At 39.3% G+C, this 22,387-nt stretch overlaps 1 protein-coding gene across 1 annotated transcript in view; it reads right to left on the reverse strand.

The window, feature by feature from the left end:
- Positions 1–22,387, reverse strand: part of LOC130179051 (contactin-associated protein-like 4) — a 107,304-nt gene that overhangs the window by 10,793 nt on the left and 74,124 nt on the right. Inside the window, 8 exon segments of the mRNA XM_056391765.1 lie at positions 112–199; positions 2,279–2,412; positions 4,170–4,394; positions 7,014–7,253; positions 15,465–15,683; positions 18,321–18,491; positions 19,133–19,260; positions 20,694–20,856. Coding sequence (XP_056247740.1) covers positions 112–199; positions 2,279–2,412; positions 4,170–4,394; positions 7,014–7,253; positions 15,465–15,683; positions 18,321–18,491; positions 19,133–19,260; positions 20,694–20,856 — 1,368 coding nt within the window.

The following is a 22,387-nucleotide window of genomic DNA, read 5'->3' on the forward strand; positions in this document are numbered from 1 at the left end:
ATATAATAGAGAGCTACCATATGTGGGTGGATCCAGCTTCATGCTAAAGTAGTTCTTATATTTTGACTTCTGGCCTTGTCTCTGCTCTTACTGTACTTCCTCCTCACTTACCGTGCACTGTGCCCAACACCAGAGACTTGATGGCGTTAAATTCTCCGTCAGATGTCAGGTTGAAGTCCTCTCTGGCATTTTGGTTTATCTGAAAGAAGAGATTCTTGAATTAATTTCCTCCAAACTTTGTTTTCTAATACCAAAGTCCCCAAGTGTAGCATCATAAAATCTCAGCAGTAGATATCTTCCATGTAAAGATGAAATTTGGCCTGAGAACAGAACAAAGAAAAGCTCATGAAGAATCCATTCTGTGGGGAGTATAAATGTGCACCAGAAACATTAGGATTTATCTTTTGGGGACCAGTTTTTATGTAAATCTATTGTAAATGTTTGTTGCGATATCTTTCAGATCTTCGTTGAGATGCCATGTTATGCCTTCTCAGCATGCTCCTAAAGATAAAACGATTCGGTATAATGGAAAATGATAAGATGAGATGCATCTCATATTTCACTGGAGCCCCACAACACAGTGACTCAGGAGGCGGCACCCATGCAAGACGAGGTCACCTTGTTATTTATCTCACTGTGTTGATAATTATACAGACGTTCAGGCTGCTGGAAACTGGTTGGATGAAGTTAACCTCATATATCATCTGAAGCTTCTGTTAACAAGATAAGAGATTCAGTAGATCCAGATACGATTAAGATGCTTCATATTTCATCTGGAGCTGTTTTAATGTGGAGTCTGTCCCTGGTGACCTGTTGTGGCTGCGTCCAGGCCAGCAGCTGCTGGTGGCTGAAAGTAAAATGCTGACTGAGGTTTTATTATAAAGGGGAATATCACAATACACAACACACAAAGTGGGGTAGATGGGACTGCCTGTGTGTGCATCTGTATGTGCATCCTTGGATTTACCCTTGAGATTGGCGACATGGGAAAAAAAAGTTCATGTTAAGCATCTTTACATGTTGTCTACACACGCTGCAGCGTGAAAGAGGAGAGCAAAACACAAACGCAGCAGCTGTGGCTTTATAACACTCGCAGGCCAACATACAACACAATGTACAAATCTGTTTGTGTAAGTTCAGATGAAACAGATAGAAAGCCCAAAAACATATGGTAACACTTAACTAGTCCTCCTATTTAGCATTTATAATCAGAATATAAACATTTAGTACAGGGTTTACAGTTTATAGATGTATTTGTCCACAAATATTATTCTTCCACCCACACGTGGAGGCTGCTGCATAAACATATTATTAATGATAACAGAGTAAAACGAAGCTGTAATATAAAGTATCTCTTCATAGGAGAAGTTTTCTGAAAGTGTGGATTAATTAATATTTAAATATGTCTGTGAACAGGTACATTATAGTGTGTTATAAACCATTTATCAAATGTCCATATACTGCTTATAAATCTTAAATTAAAGTGTTACTAAAGTGCCATCAGGCCACAGTTACTGTGAGTGAGTTGCAGGATGTTATGTGTCTGTTGTTGGCAGATGTACTGATTAAAGTTGTAGCATATTGATTCAGTCAGTTAGATGGAAGCAAGAAGTGGCTGAAATATTCTCATGCTAACAGATTACATTATTCAAAAGGCCATCAAGCAGAGACATTTCTGTAGTCCGTCCTACAGTGGTTCTGTAGTGTAAGACTGGACATTTCCTGTCTTGAAATCTGCATTAAGTTATATCTTTCATATCATAGTTATTAGGAATTGACCTTGTGAAATGTGAAGCAGCTACTTTCAGTGCTGGATGCACTAAGAACTAACACTCGACTTTGCAGCTTTCCAGAGCTCTCATTTCTTGTTAGGTGGCTGCTTCTGGCAAATCACAAGACAAGTTGAGCTAATGTTTCCTGCCCAGTTCCAGACAGCAGACAGGCAAAGTTAGTGGGAGGCTGGTGAAGAAAGTGCAGCTACAAAGCCAGATATTTTGTTGAGCTGGATCATGGAGACCAAACCAAAGCCAAAAGGAGAATGAATACTGGATTTACATATGTAAGATGGCCAGAAATAATACTCTAAGTCTGTTGGATGTCCACATAAATGTTTGCAAACACATGAGCCAAAACTATTTTGTTTTGTATACTGACACATTTTCTTTTGAGTTTTTATGAATCCTAGTGGTAAAAGAAAATGCTTAATGCCTTTAACTGATGGACGTATACATTATAAACTTATAAAGAGTATAAATAATCACTGTCATGTGTGTGTTACCTGCACAGACACGGAGTCTGTCAGTCTCCTGATGGTCACAGTGTGAAGTTGTCCGTTGGCCAGACTCCTCACTCTGCTCCTCAACACTTCAGCTTCTCTGTTGCTGTCCAGCTTGTACCGCACCTCCAGCTCATCTTCACACACAACACACATGAAACCACGGGGTTGCATTTCAGATGAAAACATAACATTCAGAGCCACGATTTCAGCTTAAAACATCACCATCATTTCAAACATGCTACTTTCTAGGTAAAGTTTTCTCCACCTGAGAATGGCCTTGTTCTGCCTCGTAATCTTGGCTAAAAGGATAAACACGTTTTTAATCCTTCAAAGATAAATCTGAATATTTTAAAGAAGCGGTCGCTCTGTTAACTAAGAACTTATTTTATATTAAGGGGATAAGAGCTAATTCCCTATCAATAACAGAACTAATCTAATTAAATCTAAATAATTCTCCTAATGTTCAAGTGCAGATTTAACAAAAACCCTCTGATGTTTTCAGAGTTCAGCGAAAGGAGAGGAGAAAAAAAAGTATTTTAAAAGTAAACCAAAACTGATAAAAATATAACTAAATTAAAAAGCTTGGGATTACAACTCACTAACTGTTTTTCTACACAGGTACAGAGAATGTGTAGAAGGACCTCCAGATACCTGCTGCTGCTCTTTATTTACTGTTGAGAAGAAGCCTTGAGTAAAAAGGTTTTGTTTGGGCTGAGGAGGTATAACTGCAGTCAAGGGTAAGAAGAAATACGCCGACTCAGGGGAAACAAGAGAAAGCTCTCAGGGATTGAATTGGACGCTTCAGTTTAAGAACATTTACCTGACCAGTCCACGGTCACCACGAAACCTTAACGCTCTGCTGTCCTTCAGCTTTGAGTCATTAACACCAAAAATATTCCATTTACAGCTAATTTAGCAGCAAGTGCCGGTTTTATTAGACTCCTGGACGGTGAAAATGTAATTTAAAATTCAAAGTGCCTCCTACTACTCTTAAAAGCCAAACTCTCAACATAATTATTTGACTCAAAAGTTTCTAAAACACATGAGTGAGTTTTCTGCTGTTTTATTCAGCAGCACATTGACCGGCTACATTAACATCCCACCAAACCTTTATTCCCTCAGCATCACTCATCAGGTCTCACCGGTAAAACCAGAGAGCACTTTCTTTTTTCAGCCGGAGACAAAACACAATAGCCGGCCCAGCTGGACAGATTAAAAGGCAGTAGAGGCTGACGGGGTGAATCCAGAGAGAGGAAAGGTCTGACAGATCCTGATAGATCTGGTAAAGCTGCAGAGCAAAGGACGAGGAGGAAGGAGAGAGGTAGAGGAGGAGGAGGAGGAGGAGGAGGAGGAGAGGTCGATATCATGAGGAGATGACAGGAATGGGAGAGATGATGAGATGGAGAGGGGAGGAGAGGTAAGATGAGAGTCTGGGAGGAGATGTGAGGAGAGGAAAGTCACTTAAAAAAAGTTGAGGGAGGAAGACAAGGAAAGACGAAAAGGAAACTCTCCAAGAGACTCATAATCTGAGATTTGCAAACAGTAGATAAAAAGGAGAGGAGCGAACAAAAGGCAAAGGGGAGTAATTAGAGGTAAGACTGGGTAAAAACAGGATGAGAGGAAAATTGTACAGTAGGTGAAGAAAGGAGGAGGAGGGATGAGCACTAAACTTCTTAGAAACTTAGATAAAGAGGAGGAGAAACTTTAAGTACAAAAGTTCTACAAGAAGCATTAAAATTATGTATAAAAAGCTCCCAGGGAAAACAAAACAAGAGTTCATGAGGCCATTAAAAAGGAAGAAGAATTACATTTAAAACAGGCCACTCCACCTCAGGTCTGAACACCAACCAAACAAACCACCTTCAAAATAAAAGCCCTATGTCCTGCTCACCGTGCTTGTTGATGAGCAGGGCCAGGTACTCTCTGTAGTAGGAGGTGACGTAGAGCAGCAGAGCCGGACTCTGGTTCGTCCTGAAGCTCAGAGAGACGTTCTCTCCTCTCAGCGTCATGTCAGAGTAGATGGAGGACGGCAGGGCGCTGCTGTTCCTGATTAACTCGTACGGCTCCTTGAAGGTGTAGCTGACGGATGTCCCTGACTTAAAGATGGCCGAAACCTCTGGAAGGAGATAAATGATTTACAGATAGGATTATTCATTATTTTGCTGACAAACAGAGTTTTAAGTGTGTAGTGAATAGTTACACACTAATTAAATTACAACGTTACATGACAGTCTCTCTAAAAATATATTAATCTTAACTGTGATTACAGATGACATATTCTGAAGCATTAAATGGCAATCAGACATTTTCCATACATCACAAACAACTTGATGTATAATTACTTTATACAAAATATTTTAGTAGTGGGTACAAGTAACATTGGTGTTAAAGAATCAATCCCAGACAAAAATGTTTGCTTACGTGCAGCCTGGAGAAGCCTAGCCCATTTATTTTCTGTTTTAAAAATGAAAATGTCACCTTGATGCCATCTTTCAAAACACTAAATCATATGATCATTTTTTTCTTCCATTACTCAGGTAATTCTTTAGTCGATAAAATTTTAAGATTGATGACAGTAATACTGATCAAAAGGCAGAGCCCTAAGGGCTTCATTTTGTTCCAGAAACAGAGAAAAGAAGGAAAATTATCATATTTCAGAAGCACCTTTTAATGGCTTCAACAATTCATCAATTTCCAATAATGTCACTGGTTAATCTTCTCTCATATGGCTAAAGCATTAACCAGGACTAGAGAATGAGTTTCTACTCTACATGACCACACTCTGCTTTGAAACACTTTTTTTCTGGATGCCTCAAGATGCTAAATTTTGCCACTAAATGTACATATATTTAGATCGTTTGAGTTTTGAAACTTTAATTAACTTCCTAGGGAGGCTGTGGCATCCACACAACTTTTCATTAGTTAGTGAGAGAATAAAAAGCTGTTCTCAAAATATCTGCAGCAGGTTGAAATGTTTTAGTCATTTCTAATTACAGGAAACAGTCTTGAGGACTGCTGAGTTCTTGCTTTAGTTTACCACCAGGAAACAGAGATGACTTTTTAAGATATGTAACACAATTAGAGGGAGTTAATGTGACTCAAAATGAATTGACAAAGTGTGTATCAACATGACAGGGAAGATGAAAATGTACAGTGGATATCAGTATTTGGTAGTTGGAGGGTTAAGAGAGTCCTTTTCAAAAAGTAGAGACGGCTGAACTCACTTAAGTTATTGAACTCATGGAGGGCTAAAAGATCAATGTGATGACACATTGTCACAGAGTTAACATCAAACAAATGACTAAAATAGACACCGACACATTAAACAGCATCAGACCTTTGATGTCACATGGCAGCTAAGTACTTCATGATGAGTGTGAAGTGCAGTAAAAGCCCTTAAACTTTAAACAGCAGCAGATAAAAGCCCATACATGGAGGCTGCTGTTACTCTCACTCACACTCATTTTTATTTCTGTATGAGCTTCAAAATTATAACTGCCTATGTTTTGTAAAAGAGTCATTAGAAGTCAGGAATGTTCCTGCGCTGACTCTTTTGTTCTCCCCTCAAAGGAAGTACAAGCTGACACACACAATCAAAACAGCTGTAACCTTGGCTGCTGAGATATATAAACTAACTACAGTAAGTGTAAAGCAGAGGCGAGGGGACGGAGGCATGAAATGACACAGTGCAGCATGTTGTAAAGGGGTTGGACAGGTCTCCTAGAAGGAGGTCAAGGCAGATGGCACCATTGAAGCTTACTCCACCCAAAATCCATCTGTTGAATATCAAATACTTTACGCTTTAAAAAGTCTCCTTGGCTGCACAAAGTTTGTACTTTCGTCTTTCACATTTGTTGAATTTGATTTTGGAAGTGATCAGTTTCACACATTCATTGTGTTGTGAACGTCAGAGTCTTTTGCTCTTCCAGTGGTCAGAAGAACTGGCTGTCTTGAGTCTGGTATTTGGTTTATTTAAGTAATAATTGTTTGACAGACATGTTTGAAGCCTATCAGTAAACCACGTCCAACAAACGAGCCGGACATTTGTGCGTCAGTGATTTCGGATAGAAAGGTTCTAACCAATGGAAATCGAAGAAGCAGGCACTTCAACATTCTCAAAGATAAATATGAGCCTCAAAAAGGTTATGCATAAAGATCAAGTGGGAAGATCAGTATTTAAACAATATTTTGGCAATAATTTGACTGTTACCAGTATTTTCAGCATATAGCATCAACAGCGGAGAGGTAATCTGACATTAACTAAAGCTCCACTAATCAATATTTTTATATTAATGATGAATTAAATAACTATGATTTCAAAGAATCCTTGTAGTGACAAATTCTCCACTCTTTAAGCTTGTTGTTTTGGTTATGTGACACCTTTAGAGTTCTGGTTCAGTCACAGTGTTCTCATCAACTCGTTAATAACAGGCAGCAGTTTTCAGTGAAAAAAAAATCAAAGCACGGATAAAGCCACTGTGCACTACCTGCCCATCACCAAACAACAGAGAGACAACGTTACCGAATAGCTGATGAAGAAAGTGGATCTGGAAGAGCCAGATATTTTTATTAGTAGCTGGTGGAGACCAAAACAGAGCCAACACCAGTGTGAATATTGGACTTACATTCATCAGGTGGACAAAAACATGACTCCTAGTGAAAGATAAGATTTCTTTGTCTTCTGAAGGTGTAAATAAGCAACTCTATAAGTGTGTGTGTGTATTTGTATGTGTACCTGTATGGCAGAAGACTCCGGTGTAGGCTGACAGGCCACAGTCACAGTGGAAGCCGTTGACCCTCTCCACACAGCGGCCCTGGTTCTGGCAGAGCGAGCCGTAGCTGCTGCAGTGACCCGGGCAGCCGGGTCGAACCCCGGGCGTGATCTTCGCCCTCTCCTCCAGGTCCAGGGTGACGCCGTTCAGCTGCAGAGAGCGAATACAGCCCCGAAAGCCCTTCTGCCTGGACGCTGTGCCTCCTGTCAACATCAAAACAGAGAATGACATTAGGATTACATTTACATTTTAGACATCTAATGTTAACAGACTAACGCCATCAGTATTGGTGTCATCAATGTTGATATTTTCACAATGTCCATTCTTAATAAACAAGACTAAGTCTACAGCCATGCTAGCAGACCTGCGAGACAGCAGGTAAAGCATTGCTTCGAGCTAAACGCTGATGTTAGCATGCTTAACAAGTTAGCACATGTTAATTCGCAGTAAGCACAAAGTGCAATGAACACTGATGGTCATTACTTTTGCAGGTATTAAACCAAAGTATTGCTCCAGCTAAAATTTTGACCTGATGATGGTGCTTCATGAAAGGTGGGTATCATGAATATCTGAACCAAAATTTGTTCCAATCAAATGAGTTAATGTTGAGATATTTCACTATAAAAGTGAAAACTTTGGCCAGCCGCTGGCACTACACGAAAAATCAAGGAATCAGTGAAGTCCCTGAGATTCATCCTCTGGGGAACCATAAATATCACTACCAAATTTCATGACAATCCATCCTATAGCTGGCGAAACACTTCACTCAAAACCGAGACATCCTTTGGGAACCATGGCACGCACTCTACCCTGCTCATGCCAGGCCTTCTGTTTTTTTTTTTTGTGTGTCTTTGTGTGTTTTTTTCTCTGTGTTGTTTTTCATTCCTCCTCCTCCTCCTGTCATCTACAGCATATCCAGACGTCACCTCTGCTCCCCCACAAGCTCCAAACTGACAACACTCTTCTTATGAAACGAAACGATGAAAACAGCAACAAGCTGAAGGTGAAAAACGGTTGTGGGGACATAACTTTCATCAGCTGTCTGTCTAACAGGACCCGCTGCATACGCTCACTTCAGTATTCTTCAATACTTCAGCTCACTCTGTGCTCAGCATTGTACATTCTCTCTGAGATGTTACATGGTCACCTACTGTTCGCTTGCATCAAACATGACAACCTCTCTTTTCTGCAAAGATCACAGACTGATAGTTGTTGTGCTCAGATCACAAATTCTGCAACTTTTTCCATTCATGGTTTGAAGGTGACAACTTCCTATTGTACAGCAGCAGCAGCTTTTCACACCAGTGAATCACTGAGCTCTGTTAGACTCCCCTCTAGGCCTCTTCTCTTTGCTCTGATTTGACTCATGAATTATTGAACCACCAAAGCAACACAGGATATGAAACTTACCTCAATGATTCCTTGGACACAACTACTGAAAATCATTGTTCAACATTTAGGTGTTAAGACTGAGGAAACTGAATGGCCATAACTCAGAGATGACAAAATGTCCTCCTTGGAATAATTAATCTTTAAATAATCATTCAGAGGGTTGACACACTGACCGCCCTTATGTGCACTCAAATAATGTGACCTTTCTTGATTAAGGCATGGCTTGCACTTCCTATGCAAATGCCTTTGTATGTTAATCAGTGTCATAGTCACAACAAGCTTAACCCAGTCATTCCACCTTCTGCTTTGTGTGCTTAAGATATCAGGGGCACATGTTTAACCCTAAGTCTGGGATGGGGTTTTTCAATGTGCAACTAGCTCATGACAAAGCAAAAATTTATAGACTTTGAATAAGTGGCATCCCACAGCATCTGTATATTTAAGGACACATGATATTCAAGATATCTTCAGGCAACCCTGTTATGTTTATATACAAATATGCTTTTAGGGAAACAATTGCGAGCGAATTACATCTTCTATTAACCCAATGTTAATAGATTCAAATAATTTGCTTATTTGGCAAGTTGCAAAGTTGTTGATAGTGAACGTGTCAGTAAAAGCGAGGCTCAGAGCCTCACTTCTGATTGGCTCACCAACCTGTTAGTAAAGCCACAGAAAGAAGCCTGAGAGAAAAGGTTTAAACCTACATAGAGATGGTTTTTGGAACTTAAAACCAAATATATCTTCTTATGGATATCAAAACTTCAAATATAACACCAGAAAAAGTGTAAAATATGGGCTCTTTAAACTGAACTGAAGTGTTTTTGTGGCCTAAACCACAGGTGGGACTGTGGATGTGAAACCTGTTCTCTGGTGTGACAGTAGTGAGCTCTGTGTGCCTGTAATCTACCCAAACCACGTCCTGGCAACTCCACTGGCATTACTAAATGTAGAGCTTCATTCATTAATTGAAAATTTGCAAACTGGGAGTTACAAATAGAAAAATTGTTAAAAGACATTATGTGTTTAACTGTAATTAAGTTTATGCTATGGCTCGTGCTATAATTATTTAAATATGACAATAAGAAGTTATGTTTCCTCTTTCCATCAGTTTGGTATGGCTCTATGGCACCCATGAGTCTCAGCTGCTGTTGCTATGGACACAAAGCCAGTCAGAGCTGTTGATAATTCAAAGAAAGGGCTTTAAATTAGCTGTCACATTTGCCAACAAAACAGCATGCCATAGTTGCCAAATTCCAAAAAGAGATCATCAGGTTTCTACAGAGTGTAATCTTTTCCCTGCCATCACAGTTAGCAGCAGATGCAACAGAATTTTAAGCCCATTGATTGGATGTTTCTTACCAAAGTCCAATTTAAGTGTCGTAGTTATGTCTTTTTTATGTCCACAGGTTTTTACCTCTGGCTTTTTCTCAAAGAACTGGATATTTTTTAAGACAATTTTCTCATATTTTCTGCTAATTCAACCAGGAGTGTTTCATTCACATTCAAGCTTCGGATGTGCTGCGACTGCCAGTCATGTAACCTCGTCAATGTAGAAAATGAACAGGACTGTTGCTTCTGAAACCCTGGATGTACAAAATAACTCCTCTCACTTCAGGAAACCTTTATCACTACTAGAAACTGTTCTTCAACATGGGGGTATATATGAAAGAGATGATTCTAGCAGGGACCAGAGACACATCCCTGAGGACCACCACCTCTGATCAAAGCTACAAAACAGAAGCAGGGAAAAGTTGTTAGAGAACAAACCCTTCAAACAGCCAGACTATCCTGCTGTAAAACTTCAGCTCCAACAAGGATTACAGTCTCCCCGCATCACATGGAGACGCCGCTTACAGGAAACACTTAAAAGAGCATAATCAGAGATTTAGGACAAGGAGATCAAAGAAAACATCAAAGAATCCAAATGCAGATAAACTCCACCTCTGACCAGAGAAGCAGAGCTATCAGTGGGACCTTCAGGAGAATTTCAGTTTCACATCAAGCAGCACGTTGTCAGCTCTAACAAGATGATTCAAGTCTCTCTACATGAGATCTGCATATTGTGAACAAATACACACTTGAGACCACACGGGACTGAAAAGAAAACAATTAGTCAAACGGAGATCAAAGTGATCATCAAGCTGATTCATGTGCACATCAAACTTGGAATGCAAACGTTGACAGAATTAATTCAAAACTCAATCAGATAACTGCCAGCGCAGCCTCAGCACTGAGAAGATATTGTCGGATAATGCAGAGTTTGTATGGACAGTGTGCAAAAGAATCTGTGCATCAATCAATACGGATACTATAGCGATTCCTGTTCACCTTGAACTAATAATATTCATGTCTATTCCAGTGCAATATGAAGGATTAGTGATGTTGAAATCAAAATATACCTCCACACAGCAGTTTCTTTTTTAAACTATGTAACTGAACTGTGTTTTATGGCACAGCAAAGAGGAGGAAACAAAAGCTCATCAGTCAACACAGACGACTTGTCAGGATACCGCTTACATTATGTATAACAGAATCCTCTAACATCAATACTGCTGCATTTCCAGAGATACGTGCAGCAAAGATCAAAGGAGTGTTGAAAATCCTCGTCCAAGCAAGTGCTTTCTCTAAACCAGAGACAGTGAAGAAGAATAAACTCTGTGTGTGTGAGCACATCAGTCGGTAGATAGAGACGCAGCACAAATATACAAAGGCTTAACTATCCAAACAAGGCAAGACAATAGATAATAAACCTCCACAACAGAAGTAATTTCTGCATTCATCACATGCTCACTCAAAATTGCTGCCTATGGATTTTTCGGCACCTACAATACAAACAGCAATAAAGGAATTGGAAAATGAACAATGAGGTGAATTATGAATTCATGCAAGGCAATAACACAGCTTATTAATCAAAACAGTGGAATTCACTGCCTAATAAAGCAAGGCAGGATTATCACTCATAACTCCAGTGTACGTTGATATATGACTTATGAATTTATACAAATCAACACAGCAGCTCACAATTCAAACAATGAAACAGTCTGCCTTGCAAATCAAGACTTATAAATACAAGGTTTTTGAATTTAAATAAGCCCGTGGTGAGAGCTGTGAATCCAAAGAACTCATTATTTTGTTGTACATACAGTATGTCTACTGGGAGTGGATTGTGTACTCATGAAAAATCTGTACATTGTACATAGTAATCAGTCCCAAACATAGAAATGAAAACATTTGCTTCAGCACCAATTTTGCTCATATTGTTCATTTTACTGGTCATGAGGAATCCCACACAGCCTATAAACTCTCTGTGGCTCTGGAAGGAGGTTTATCAGATCACATGACCCATGCAACTTATCTTGGGTTTAGAAACTACAAGTTTTTAAGAGAAAGCTTGAGTAACAAACTGGGGGAGTGGAGTTTGAAAGACATGTTTACCTCTCAGGAAGGACCAAGTGAAAATAATCAACAACATTTGTAGCGTCACCCAAACTAGGACAAGTCCGACTCTACTGTGCAATTCTGTTCTTGTTTACTACTTATTTTATTTTGTTTTGTTTTATTTAACATTATTACTGACTATGGAAGTGCGATCCTGAATACATGGAATGGTAAAGGTATTTCTATTTAGAGCAAGGTTAAATTCATTTTGCTACATTTTAGAGGAAATGTTTTTACTAATTACTTACATGTTTTACTCCAATGTTTTTCTCTAAAAGTTGTGGTTAAGAATTACTTTGCAAATTCAGCTGTTACAGAGCTTGGTTTGAGGTAGCTGTAGATTATATTTTCAGACAGTATGTAATGTAATTACACCTGAAGCCCCTGAAAACTTATGTATCTATAACTTTATATATGTATCACTAAATATGCCACAATAAAAGTTAAAGTTAAGAAAGTTTGAACTCAAAAGCTCAGCTGATCTGCTTCATCATAATCAACTGATTGACATCATATCCAAACAGCCCCACAACTCTCATCAGATTTTAATTCAAATATTTACAAAGGCTGATTTGTGTTTAAAAGTATGCGACATCACATTTTTTCCAGCTGAGCTGCACCCACATCAAACCAGAGAAAAGAGAATCATCACTGAAATACAGAAACTTCTATTTTACTGATTACTTACTGTAACTAAAGGATCTGTAGAGTTTGTTTAAAGATAGTATTCAAACATTTAGGAGGCTTTATTTGCAATTAAATTACAAATTGGTCCATTGAAGCCAAACCAGCTTTGTTGCTGCTTCTTAATTATTTGTGTTCTTGGCCAATCACACGAGAAACGGTGCCTTATTTTCAGATTACCTGATGCTCAGCTCGTGTATTCAGGGTTTACTGTCTTACTCAAAGACTCTGACAGAACCTAGTGCTGCAGAAGGATGCATCAGCTTTTGTTACAGGGATCAAACCTGTGACTATCTTTTGGTTGCTGCTCTTCTCAAATCAAGTCAGAGCATTGTACCACAAACATCCATCAACAAACCAGCATGGGAGTAAATACCAGCACATTTCAGTTCCAGTCTATAAATCCATGAGGCTTATTGCACTACGCTGTAGAGGTAAACATATACGGGTTCAGGCTGATGGTGATGACCTGTTGGCTATTCAGAGCGGATTATCAGATAAACACATTCATCCAATCAATATTCAGCTTGATTTCCCTGCTACTGCTGCTGCTACCGCCCTCGTCCGATCTCATCAGTGTTTGTTGGTTTGTTTTCCCTCCACACTGTGTTTACTGATATTAAGTGACATACAGTACATCATATTTACACAACACTAAAACCTGATAATAAATTATGGATTTTCATTATTTTTACTACCTTCAGCTCGACACACAGACTCAGAGGTTAAAGAGAGAATTAGTCTATGTAGAAGCTGAACCGATAAAGCTGAGATAAACAGAGGTGCGGTATTGATGAAGTTGGTAGTTCTCAGTGTGTTAATTACATGACCACTAATGAGTACAGATTCATTTACAGATTATTTAAAGACCCGCGCTGCAAGAAGTCACATCCCACACTATGTGTAATCACTGCTCCCTGCTGCATGTTTATTTATTGAATGTAATCAGTGGTCAGAAGCTGTCGACTCAGCAATGTCATATCCAGTAGTGCTAAGCAGCTTTTAGCTAACAGCAGTTTAGCGCTTTGTGACAGAGGATTTCTTTCTCTTTTTCAGTATTTTTCAGGAGGTCAGACTTGCTACCGTCATGGGGCTTGGATCTCAGTCTATCTGGAGTTTATACTGAAGGCTACATGTGCAGTCTCAGCACTTTCATATCCAATCCTGTTAAGGGGATTAGCATTTGTGAAAAAAGGAGAGTATTTGTAGCTCTTTTCTGAGGATTTAATCCCATCCTGAAAGGGAAACACAGAACAATCAAGGATCAGATCCTGTACTAGCTGCTACTGATCTCTCAACTTTACTTTTTCACTCAGATTTGGCCGTACAGGGAGACACTTAATCTACATCCAAAAATGTATCACCATTCAGAGGCAAGTGTTAAACAGCAGTGATTTCTAAGGAAGAAGAGTCGGACTCTTCTCCACCCATAACATTTCCTCCTCTGTAAATCAGCAGCACCTGCACAAAAGATAAGCTAAAAATAAGTTATTATTTTCTCGGTTAGAAAAATTACTCTAGAGTATGTCCAGCAGAGCCTGTTTAGGTAGGTTTTACAGGCATTATTAAATCTTAACCTAGTAAGGTGATTTTATAAAATATAAAACAAAACAACTACAAGAGTTTGACATAATAACAGAAAAAAATCCATTAGTTGTTTAAACCAAAACCCCATCTTTAAATTCCCTACATTTCTTTGTAGGGGATGTTTTCCTGTTGTCATGTTATCCTCTATGCATCTTTTTAACTAATTTATATATATAGTAATGTACTTTGTGTGTATTATCTTTTTTAATTCATGCAACTTTCTTTAAAGTATTTTAGTTGCTGACAATGTTTCTGGAGGATTGTATTGTAAATTATGATTGTTTGTATTTTTTTGTTTGATTACTTAACTGGGACGTAAACAAGGAAGAAGCTGTTGTGTGCTTATATCTTGCTTTTTGCCATGTTGACCATTTGCATGATGAAGATCTGATAGGATCGAAATGTTTCCTGTGTTCAGTCCATAAAGTTTTGTGAGCTTTAATCCATTTTGCAGTCACTCTCCAATTTTTCCTTCCTTCACTCTGCACACAACTACCTTTGTTCAAAACTCACTAATAAAAATTGTGACTGTAAGAGCTCCAATGAACCTGACAAACACTGCTAATTGTTACTCGACTTAACATAACTCCACTGTTATGCACAGAATGGAGAGCCTCTGCCTGAATTGCTGGTGCATCAGTCACAAACAGACAGATGCCAGATGATGGCAAAATGCAGGGGGAAAAAGGAACATCTGTCACAACTGGGGACTTACCCGCACTGACAACACTCAACAGCATGTTTGTTGAGCAAAATACAAACTATAACCACAAAATGAGCAGAGAAGTAATTCTGCACTTCAGACAATAGAAATGGCACATGAGCTTCACCCATAGAACTTCATGTTGTAGTTCTTCTGTTTTCAGTCTGTGTAACTTCAGATAATATATATACTGTATAAATAATTGTAGGAAAATATCCTCCAATACACAGATGGCTAAATTGACTCCCACACAGATGAATTGTTCAATAGCAAAGAAAATACAAACAGCTCCTAACAGTACAATGGTTCATACAGCGGGGTCTAATGTGAACTAAAGTAGGAGGCAGAGAGTTAAACTAGTGGCACCAAGAAAAAAAGTGTTCTGTGATCAAGCTGCTGAGACAAAAACAATGAGCTCAACTGTTTCCCTGGACAACGAAGAGGATACTTTATGAGAAGATAAACTTTATACTGTATATGTATGTATACCAAAGTGTGGGAGAGATACAGAGGATCAGACAAATGCTCCGGACAAAAAGCCGTCAAAGGCACCAACACTGCTACTAATGAGGCAAATGTTCCCTGTCATCATGTATTTGCTCCTCACCTATGAACAGCTGGCTGTTGAGCTGCAGGTGGAAGTGTCCGTCAGCAGGAGCCTGCTGCGTGGCGGCAGGAAGTTCATCCAATCGAAGCGACGCCTCCTTGACGTTGCGCTCGGCTCGGACTCGATGCCACCGGTTGTCGTTCAGTGGGACGCTCGACTCCCCGCGAACCTCCAGCGGGCCGTTACCCACATCGAAGGAGAAGAGCACCAGAGTGGAGGCTGAAAAAAAACAGACGAGACGGGAAGGTGGAGTCAGAGGATGAGGTTATGTTTTCTGCAAACGATGGAGACAAAGACGGGAAACAAAGAGCACATGAAGTGAGAACAAAATTATGGCATTGTTCATTAACTGACAAAATTAACAAAACGTTTGAAGAGGAAATGTTGTGTGAGGTCATATAGAGACTGACACACAACTATAAGCAGAATAATCAAGATTATTTCCTGATGTTATCATTGAATTATCCAGTAGAACTGACCTCTATCTTTACAGAAGTTCTTTCTTTCTAGGAGAAGAAAAAAAGCTTCATACTTGCTTAAGAAACTTCTTCCCAACTTCACTCTTGAAAAGGACAGTGAATATATTAGATATCATTGTCTTAATAACTAGCAACTAGCAAAAAATGCTGCTCTGACGAAGCCCTTGAAGAGAGATGTATTTGCGTGTGTGTTTGATGAAAAGATGTCTCAGCTACTGCACAAGTTAGTCCAACATCAAATTTAGTTTTGTATTTTGTATTTGGTTGCTTATAGTTGGAGCAATGGAAAACATTATATATCTCAGTAAATCTAATTTTATATAGTCATATAACAACTATATATTTTATAGAAAATCAACTGAGAAACTGTTCATGGATAACCAGTTGGCAAAGGTTTGTGATAATACATGACAAACCAAGACACAACGCAATGAGCAGTTAAGCTCAGGGATCAGCATAATGGCCCACGATGGTATAATACATATACGTATACAACATCGTATCGCTGAGCCATGATGGGACATTGTGATAATACTGAGCAGGAGCTGAACAGTCCTACCCACACTTCAAAGACTTACACCTATGGAGAGGACTGTTCCGTTCTCAAAATCCTTCTTTTGTTCATTCCAACAAAAGGAGAGGATCTTGGAAATCATCTGTGTTTCTGAAACAAACCCTCATCCTTCATGTTTTGGAAGCAGAAGATGTATTACTCTGGGAGTACAGAAGAAGATGAAACAATATCCCAGCTTCCTCTGGTAACTTCATTTAGAGGCTGTTCTCGGGCCCAGCTGCAGTGTTACAGAGCGATCTGAGGCAGCTGCCAGCAGAGCAGCAGTATTCAGAGCTTGAACACCACGCTGACAATGATTTCCCCGAGGAGAGAGGCTGTTGGTGCAGCAGTGTCCCTGTATTAGATTCTGTGCGTGTCCCTTGAAATCCCATCTATAAGGAAATACAAAATGCAGCACAAAAACATCAAACTGAACTTAGACTAAACTGAAACAGGCTAATCGAGCTTCAAACAGCAACTGCCTGTAATAACTGATTCAAGGCATCTATACAAGACTTTCTAAACACCACATCACGTCCACTCGTAAAGTTGAACCTCATACCTTGCTGCATTACTGTCATAACCATAGGCATAGTAAAGAACACCCTTGGGGTTATTTACGTCCTATTTTAAAACGACACCACAGTAAAGGGGGCTGTAAATGTACAACACCGACCCAGCATCAATGTTGAGGTACCCATAAAGTAAATTAACACTCTCTTGGTTATTGCTGTCATATTCCAAATGACACACACAGTGGCCCCACAGTGTAGGCGATAGCTAGAAAGTTAGGCAGAATACAGCTGAAAATATTGTTCAAGTAATGAAAACAGAAACCTGAAGTGAAGGAAAGTGGATGTTTGTTCTCAGAAACTAAACCATCATTGTGTCATTCTGTCTATATATACAGTGTATACAATATTTAAACTGAAATGTCATACTTGGCACACAGATGGGATTGATATCAATCTTCTCATATCAAACAAATATACATATTTCTCAGAATGATGAATTATTCTTTTATAGACCTGAAGTGTGTAAAGAGCAATATATTCTCAAATTAGAGTAGGTTTCAAGTTGAGATTTCCTTACGAAGCTGAGATTAAACATCTGTTTTACATATAAAGTGGGTACGGAAAGTATTCAGACCCCTTTAAATTTTTCACTCTTTGTTTCATTGCAGCCATTTGCTAAAATCTAAAAAGTTCATTTTATTTCTCATTAATGTACACTCAGCACCCCATCTTGACAGAAAAAAAACAAATGTAGAATTTTTGCAAATTTATTAAAAAAGAAAAACTGAAATATCACATGGTTATAAGTATTCAGACCCTTTGCTCAGTATTGAGTAGAAGCACCCTTTTGCAATGAAACAAAGAGTGAAAAATTTAAAGGGGTCTGAATACTTTCCGTACCCACTGTACTATATAGCCAAAAATGTGTGGACACTACTTCTGGGGCTATCTTTAATTTTATCATTTACGGTTCAGGCTAGGCTCCAGTTCCAAAGAATCTTAACAGCCCTGAGGGCCCATTGCTCTCAATCAGATGTTGAGCAATTAAATATGGCTGTAATGTTCAGGTGTCAGGTAATTAGGATCCAGTTAGAGACTGTTCAATTTAACTATGTGCGGCTATAAATGGGGGACAGGAAGGTCAAGACAGCTGAGTTCAGTTCCAACCTAAAATAAACCTAAATATTCTCCCCCAGGTTAGTTTGATACAGATTAAGTCTTTGATTCAAGATTAAGACTTTGACTTCCAGGTTCCACTGACACATCGCTCTAATCCAGATTAAATCTTTACCCTCGAGCTCCTACTCACAGCTCAGTTCGATGCGAATGAAGTCTTTGATGCCCAGGTTTTCCAGGAAGACACCAGAGGAGGCCGTGGTTTTGAACAGGAAGGAGATGTCCGCGCTCAGCTCCCCGTGGAAGGTGGGAAAGTGGAGGTACGACGTCTCCTTGTCGAAAAACGCAGCGTTCCAGAAGTTCTCTGAAAAACACAATCAAAACTCACAGTCAGGACCTTTAAATGGAAATCAGGCAGGAAACAAATGAGCCAACATGTTCAGCTAATGAGCTCACACAAGGGTATGATTTCTGCTACACGGTCTGGTTTGATTAATCATGACAAATATTTATTTATCTATATACTTGAGTAAATATAATTGGCTGTAATTACAATTAATTGAAAGAAGGAAAAGCAGCATGCTACATTGATTTACCTTGTAATGCATTTAATGAGAAGCAAGTATTAGAGTGTGTAAACTTAAAAGGAAATATGCGTTAGCAACAGTTCTGCTTGTGATAATAAGCTTCTAGATGTGGAGGTACATTATCCAGAGGGATTCATTTATCACATAATTGGCAGGTGGAATAAAGTATGTAACATATAATCCTGCATTTCCATATCAACAACAGGCCTGAGAGCATTATTCTCCTAGAAATAATGAGGTATTAAAAATATGTTGCTTGATAGCTGATATGAATTTACCTATTCAAATAAAAATGTCAGTTTAAGTCATTTGGACAAAATGGAAGAAAGAAGCAGAACAGGTGACAGTGTTTTCCTTGACAGATAGATTTCTGTCATGCCTCCATTAAGTGTAACCAGGCAACCAGAGCTGGACTTACTGTCTCCATGACAACGAAAAGGTCCCACTTTGTAGGCAGCCTCTGACCCTGGCCTCTGGATGTCACCCAGCACCAGAGACCTGACAGGGAGGCTCTCCTTATGGGTTAGCAGGCCTGAGTCTTCAGCCCTGCAGCAGGAGCAGGAGGACGAGGGGATAAAAGATGAAGAAGGAGAACAAGGGGAAGAGGGGAAGAGGGTTTAAGGAAGATAAAGAGAAAAGGCAAAAGGTAAAGGAAGTGAAAGAAGGAAAGAGGTAAAGAAAGTGGAGGAGAAAGGCAGAGAGGGAAGGAAATAAAGGAGTAGGAGAAGAGGAATAAGAGGAAGGGAAGAGGAGGAAGACACGGGAAGAGGGGAGATCATGAGGGAAGAGGAGGAGGAAAAGAAATGAAGAAGGGATAGAGGAGAAGGAGGAGGAAAAAGAGAGGAAAATATGAAACTTTCCCAGGAAGACATTTTAATGGTGAGTCAGTATATCTGTGTTGATCCTGACACTCTCATCTCAGTCAATTTCTGTGACAGCCATTTCCAAAAGTGCCGTCCACACAGACAGCCGAGTGAGCAGCTTCGGCCATTTACACCCATATTCAGCTTTATGCACTTATGCACTGATATGTCTCCGGACGTGAGTGGTGTGTTCTTTCAGCACTGTGAGAATCTGATGATTGGTCTGTAAAAACATTGTCAGCACTGAACTGTTTGACAGTTTGGACTATTAGATGATAGAAAGAGGGAAGTGCGGTGTGATGAAGATAAGAGGATTGGTCAGGAAGTGTTTTTCCTGAACAAATATCTTCCTTTGGTAATAATCTGAATGGATTTACACAAGAAAAAGAAAGCAGCAATATCTGATCAATTTCTAATATTATATAATATAATATTTTGTACACTTTTGGTTGTTCTTACAATTCAGGAGTAATATTTGTGTTTCCCTTCTCTTTATGTACCTCTGTTTATTGTACTTTTTATTTTGTTGTAACTACACTTTGTATTTTATTTTTTACTGTATTAATCTGCACTTGTTTCTGTGTGTAATCTAATATAAAGCACACTGAGTTTAACTGTAATATCCCCTGATAAGACCAACTGCCCCAAAAGTATCATTATAAGCATTGAACTTTATTTATTCATTTATACACTGCAGCTAAATTCAAGAAATAAAAGCAAAGCATAAAAGAGAAGACATACCTCTGCTGATGCTGCATAATTATTTAAATCAACCAAATCCAAACAAACACTCCACCCACTGATTAGCAGAGGGGGACCTCATCAGTGAAATCACGAATCGTGAGGTGATAAATAAAAGTCTGCAGACTGGCTGGTGGCCACTCCTGCTCTAAGTAATGCAGTCCAATACAGCAAAACCAGTAACTACATGCAAAAAATTAAGTAGAAGCAACATCTCTCTGACATAGTTCTCAAAAAGTTTCATAAACATTGGACTGATAGCAGGACTGCTGTACTGGATTACACTGTAAGGTAAAGAGGGTTTTCCACTCTGTTTAAGTAAACAGACGTTCATCAAACTAGCATTAATGCTTGGACATTTATAAAGGCCAGTACCACTCCATTCGGTCAGCGTCACAGTTGCAGTAGTGTTGTGGGTCCACACAGTCGCCCTGCAGGCCGCAGGCACACTGCTGACTTCCTGGTTGAGCTCCGCCCCAGTAAGTCTGGAGACGACCGGAGCCGGGACCACCGAGCCACCAGCTGAACGGAGAGCCCTCTGAAACACACACACACACACACACACACACACACACACACACACACACACACACGAGAAAACACACCCGTCACTTCCCTGAACATGTCTAACAATATTCTCTTGTTTTATCTCTGGAAACCTCTTGTTCTACTTGAGCTTGTAACCTCACAGACTGGAGCTCATATGTCACTGTCATACATTATGTTCTGTCATGAGACCTCCCCCTGCACCTTTGAGGTTGTTTGATCTGGGTTTTTAAATAAGTGCACACTGTAGCTTCACTGAAAACGATATGAGGTTTAAATAAAAAAAAAAAAAAAAAAGGTAAACCAAGGCAACATATGGTTATCTAAAGGATGCGGATAATTTTTAATGGTCCATTCTTTGCGAGACCGCCACTCACTGCAGCCTCTTGCACCTGTCCATAGTCAACTAAGATGCTCACAATAATTAAAGGTTGTAACACAGCTGTCTTTGGAAATACTGCATGCAATATTGTGTCCGAGATGAGCTGTGTTGAGAGAAAATAGCTTTGTGCTGTATGGAAAGAGTCCCCACCTCTCAACCTCTGAAGATGAATTCAGTGTTTGAAGCTGAGGGATGTTTGCCAGCTCCTACCCCTAACACTTAATATATTATTTTGGGTGGAAGGTGATGATAGTATATATTGAAAAATGTATTTCACATTCTGAGAGTGTGTAGGTGGAGAGGATGGAGAGAAGGTGATTGGAAAGGTCTCTGTTGAGTCAGCGCTTCTTTATTTTCCTGGACAGCAGCAGGGGGTTTATAATGGAACCTCAATTTCTCTACCCATTCTTCCTTTTCTACCACTTTCACTATTTTCATCCATCATTTTATTAGCCACCCCCGAGAAAGTTGCTTCAACACTCACATTTCTCTCTTATATAACAGTTGTAGTTCCACGGGAGTTAGAAACTTTGAAGGTGTGTCCTTGCTATCAATAGATGTCTGGATGTCAACTGGGTAACTAGCAGTCAAAATAATGCGTGATACATGGTTCAAAATGTTTATTTGATTATTCAGGTTGTGGTTCATTCATTTTAGCCATGATAGTGGTATGACTCCATGGATGGCAGTGTGAACTGGTCCACCACTATGGTCCAGATTAAAACATCTGCTGGTTGGATTGACATGGTCCAGGTGTTCGGAGTAGCATCTATTTTTATCATTTGTCACAATGATCATTTGGTAAACAAGACAGTGTGTTTGTGTGTGTGGTTAGATGATATTGCATTGTGTCCATTAGAACTATATGCTAACCAAATACACATAACTGTTATAAAACGGGTTTTATAACACTGAATATGATGCACTGTTGCTCCTGTATATAGAATTTGAAAGTGCACACTAAATTTACAGCTACCAAGACTAATTCTCATTCTTTTTCCAACACTCACCATCTTTGAGTCAATAAGAAAACACATGACCAAATGAAGAAAACAATTAATCTAACTCAACAGTCAGTCCAAAATGAAGAGGTATTAAACAAATCCTGAGCAATCAATTTGTCTGAATCATTTGTGAAAGT

This window comes from Seriola aureovittata, chromosome 12, assembly GCF_021018895.1.
Source record: "Seriola aureovittata isolate HTS-2021-v1 ecotype China chromosome 12, ASM2101889v1, whole genome shotgun sequence".
Classification (NCBI taxonomy): domain Eukaryota; kingdom Metazoa; phylum Chordata; class Actinopteri; order Carangiformes; family Carangidae; genus Seriola; species Seriola aureovittata.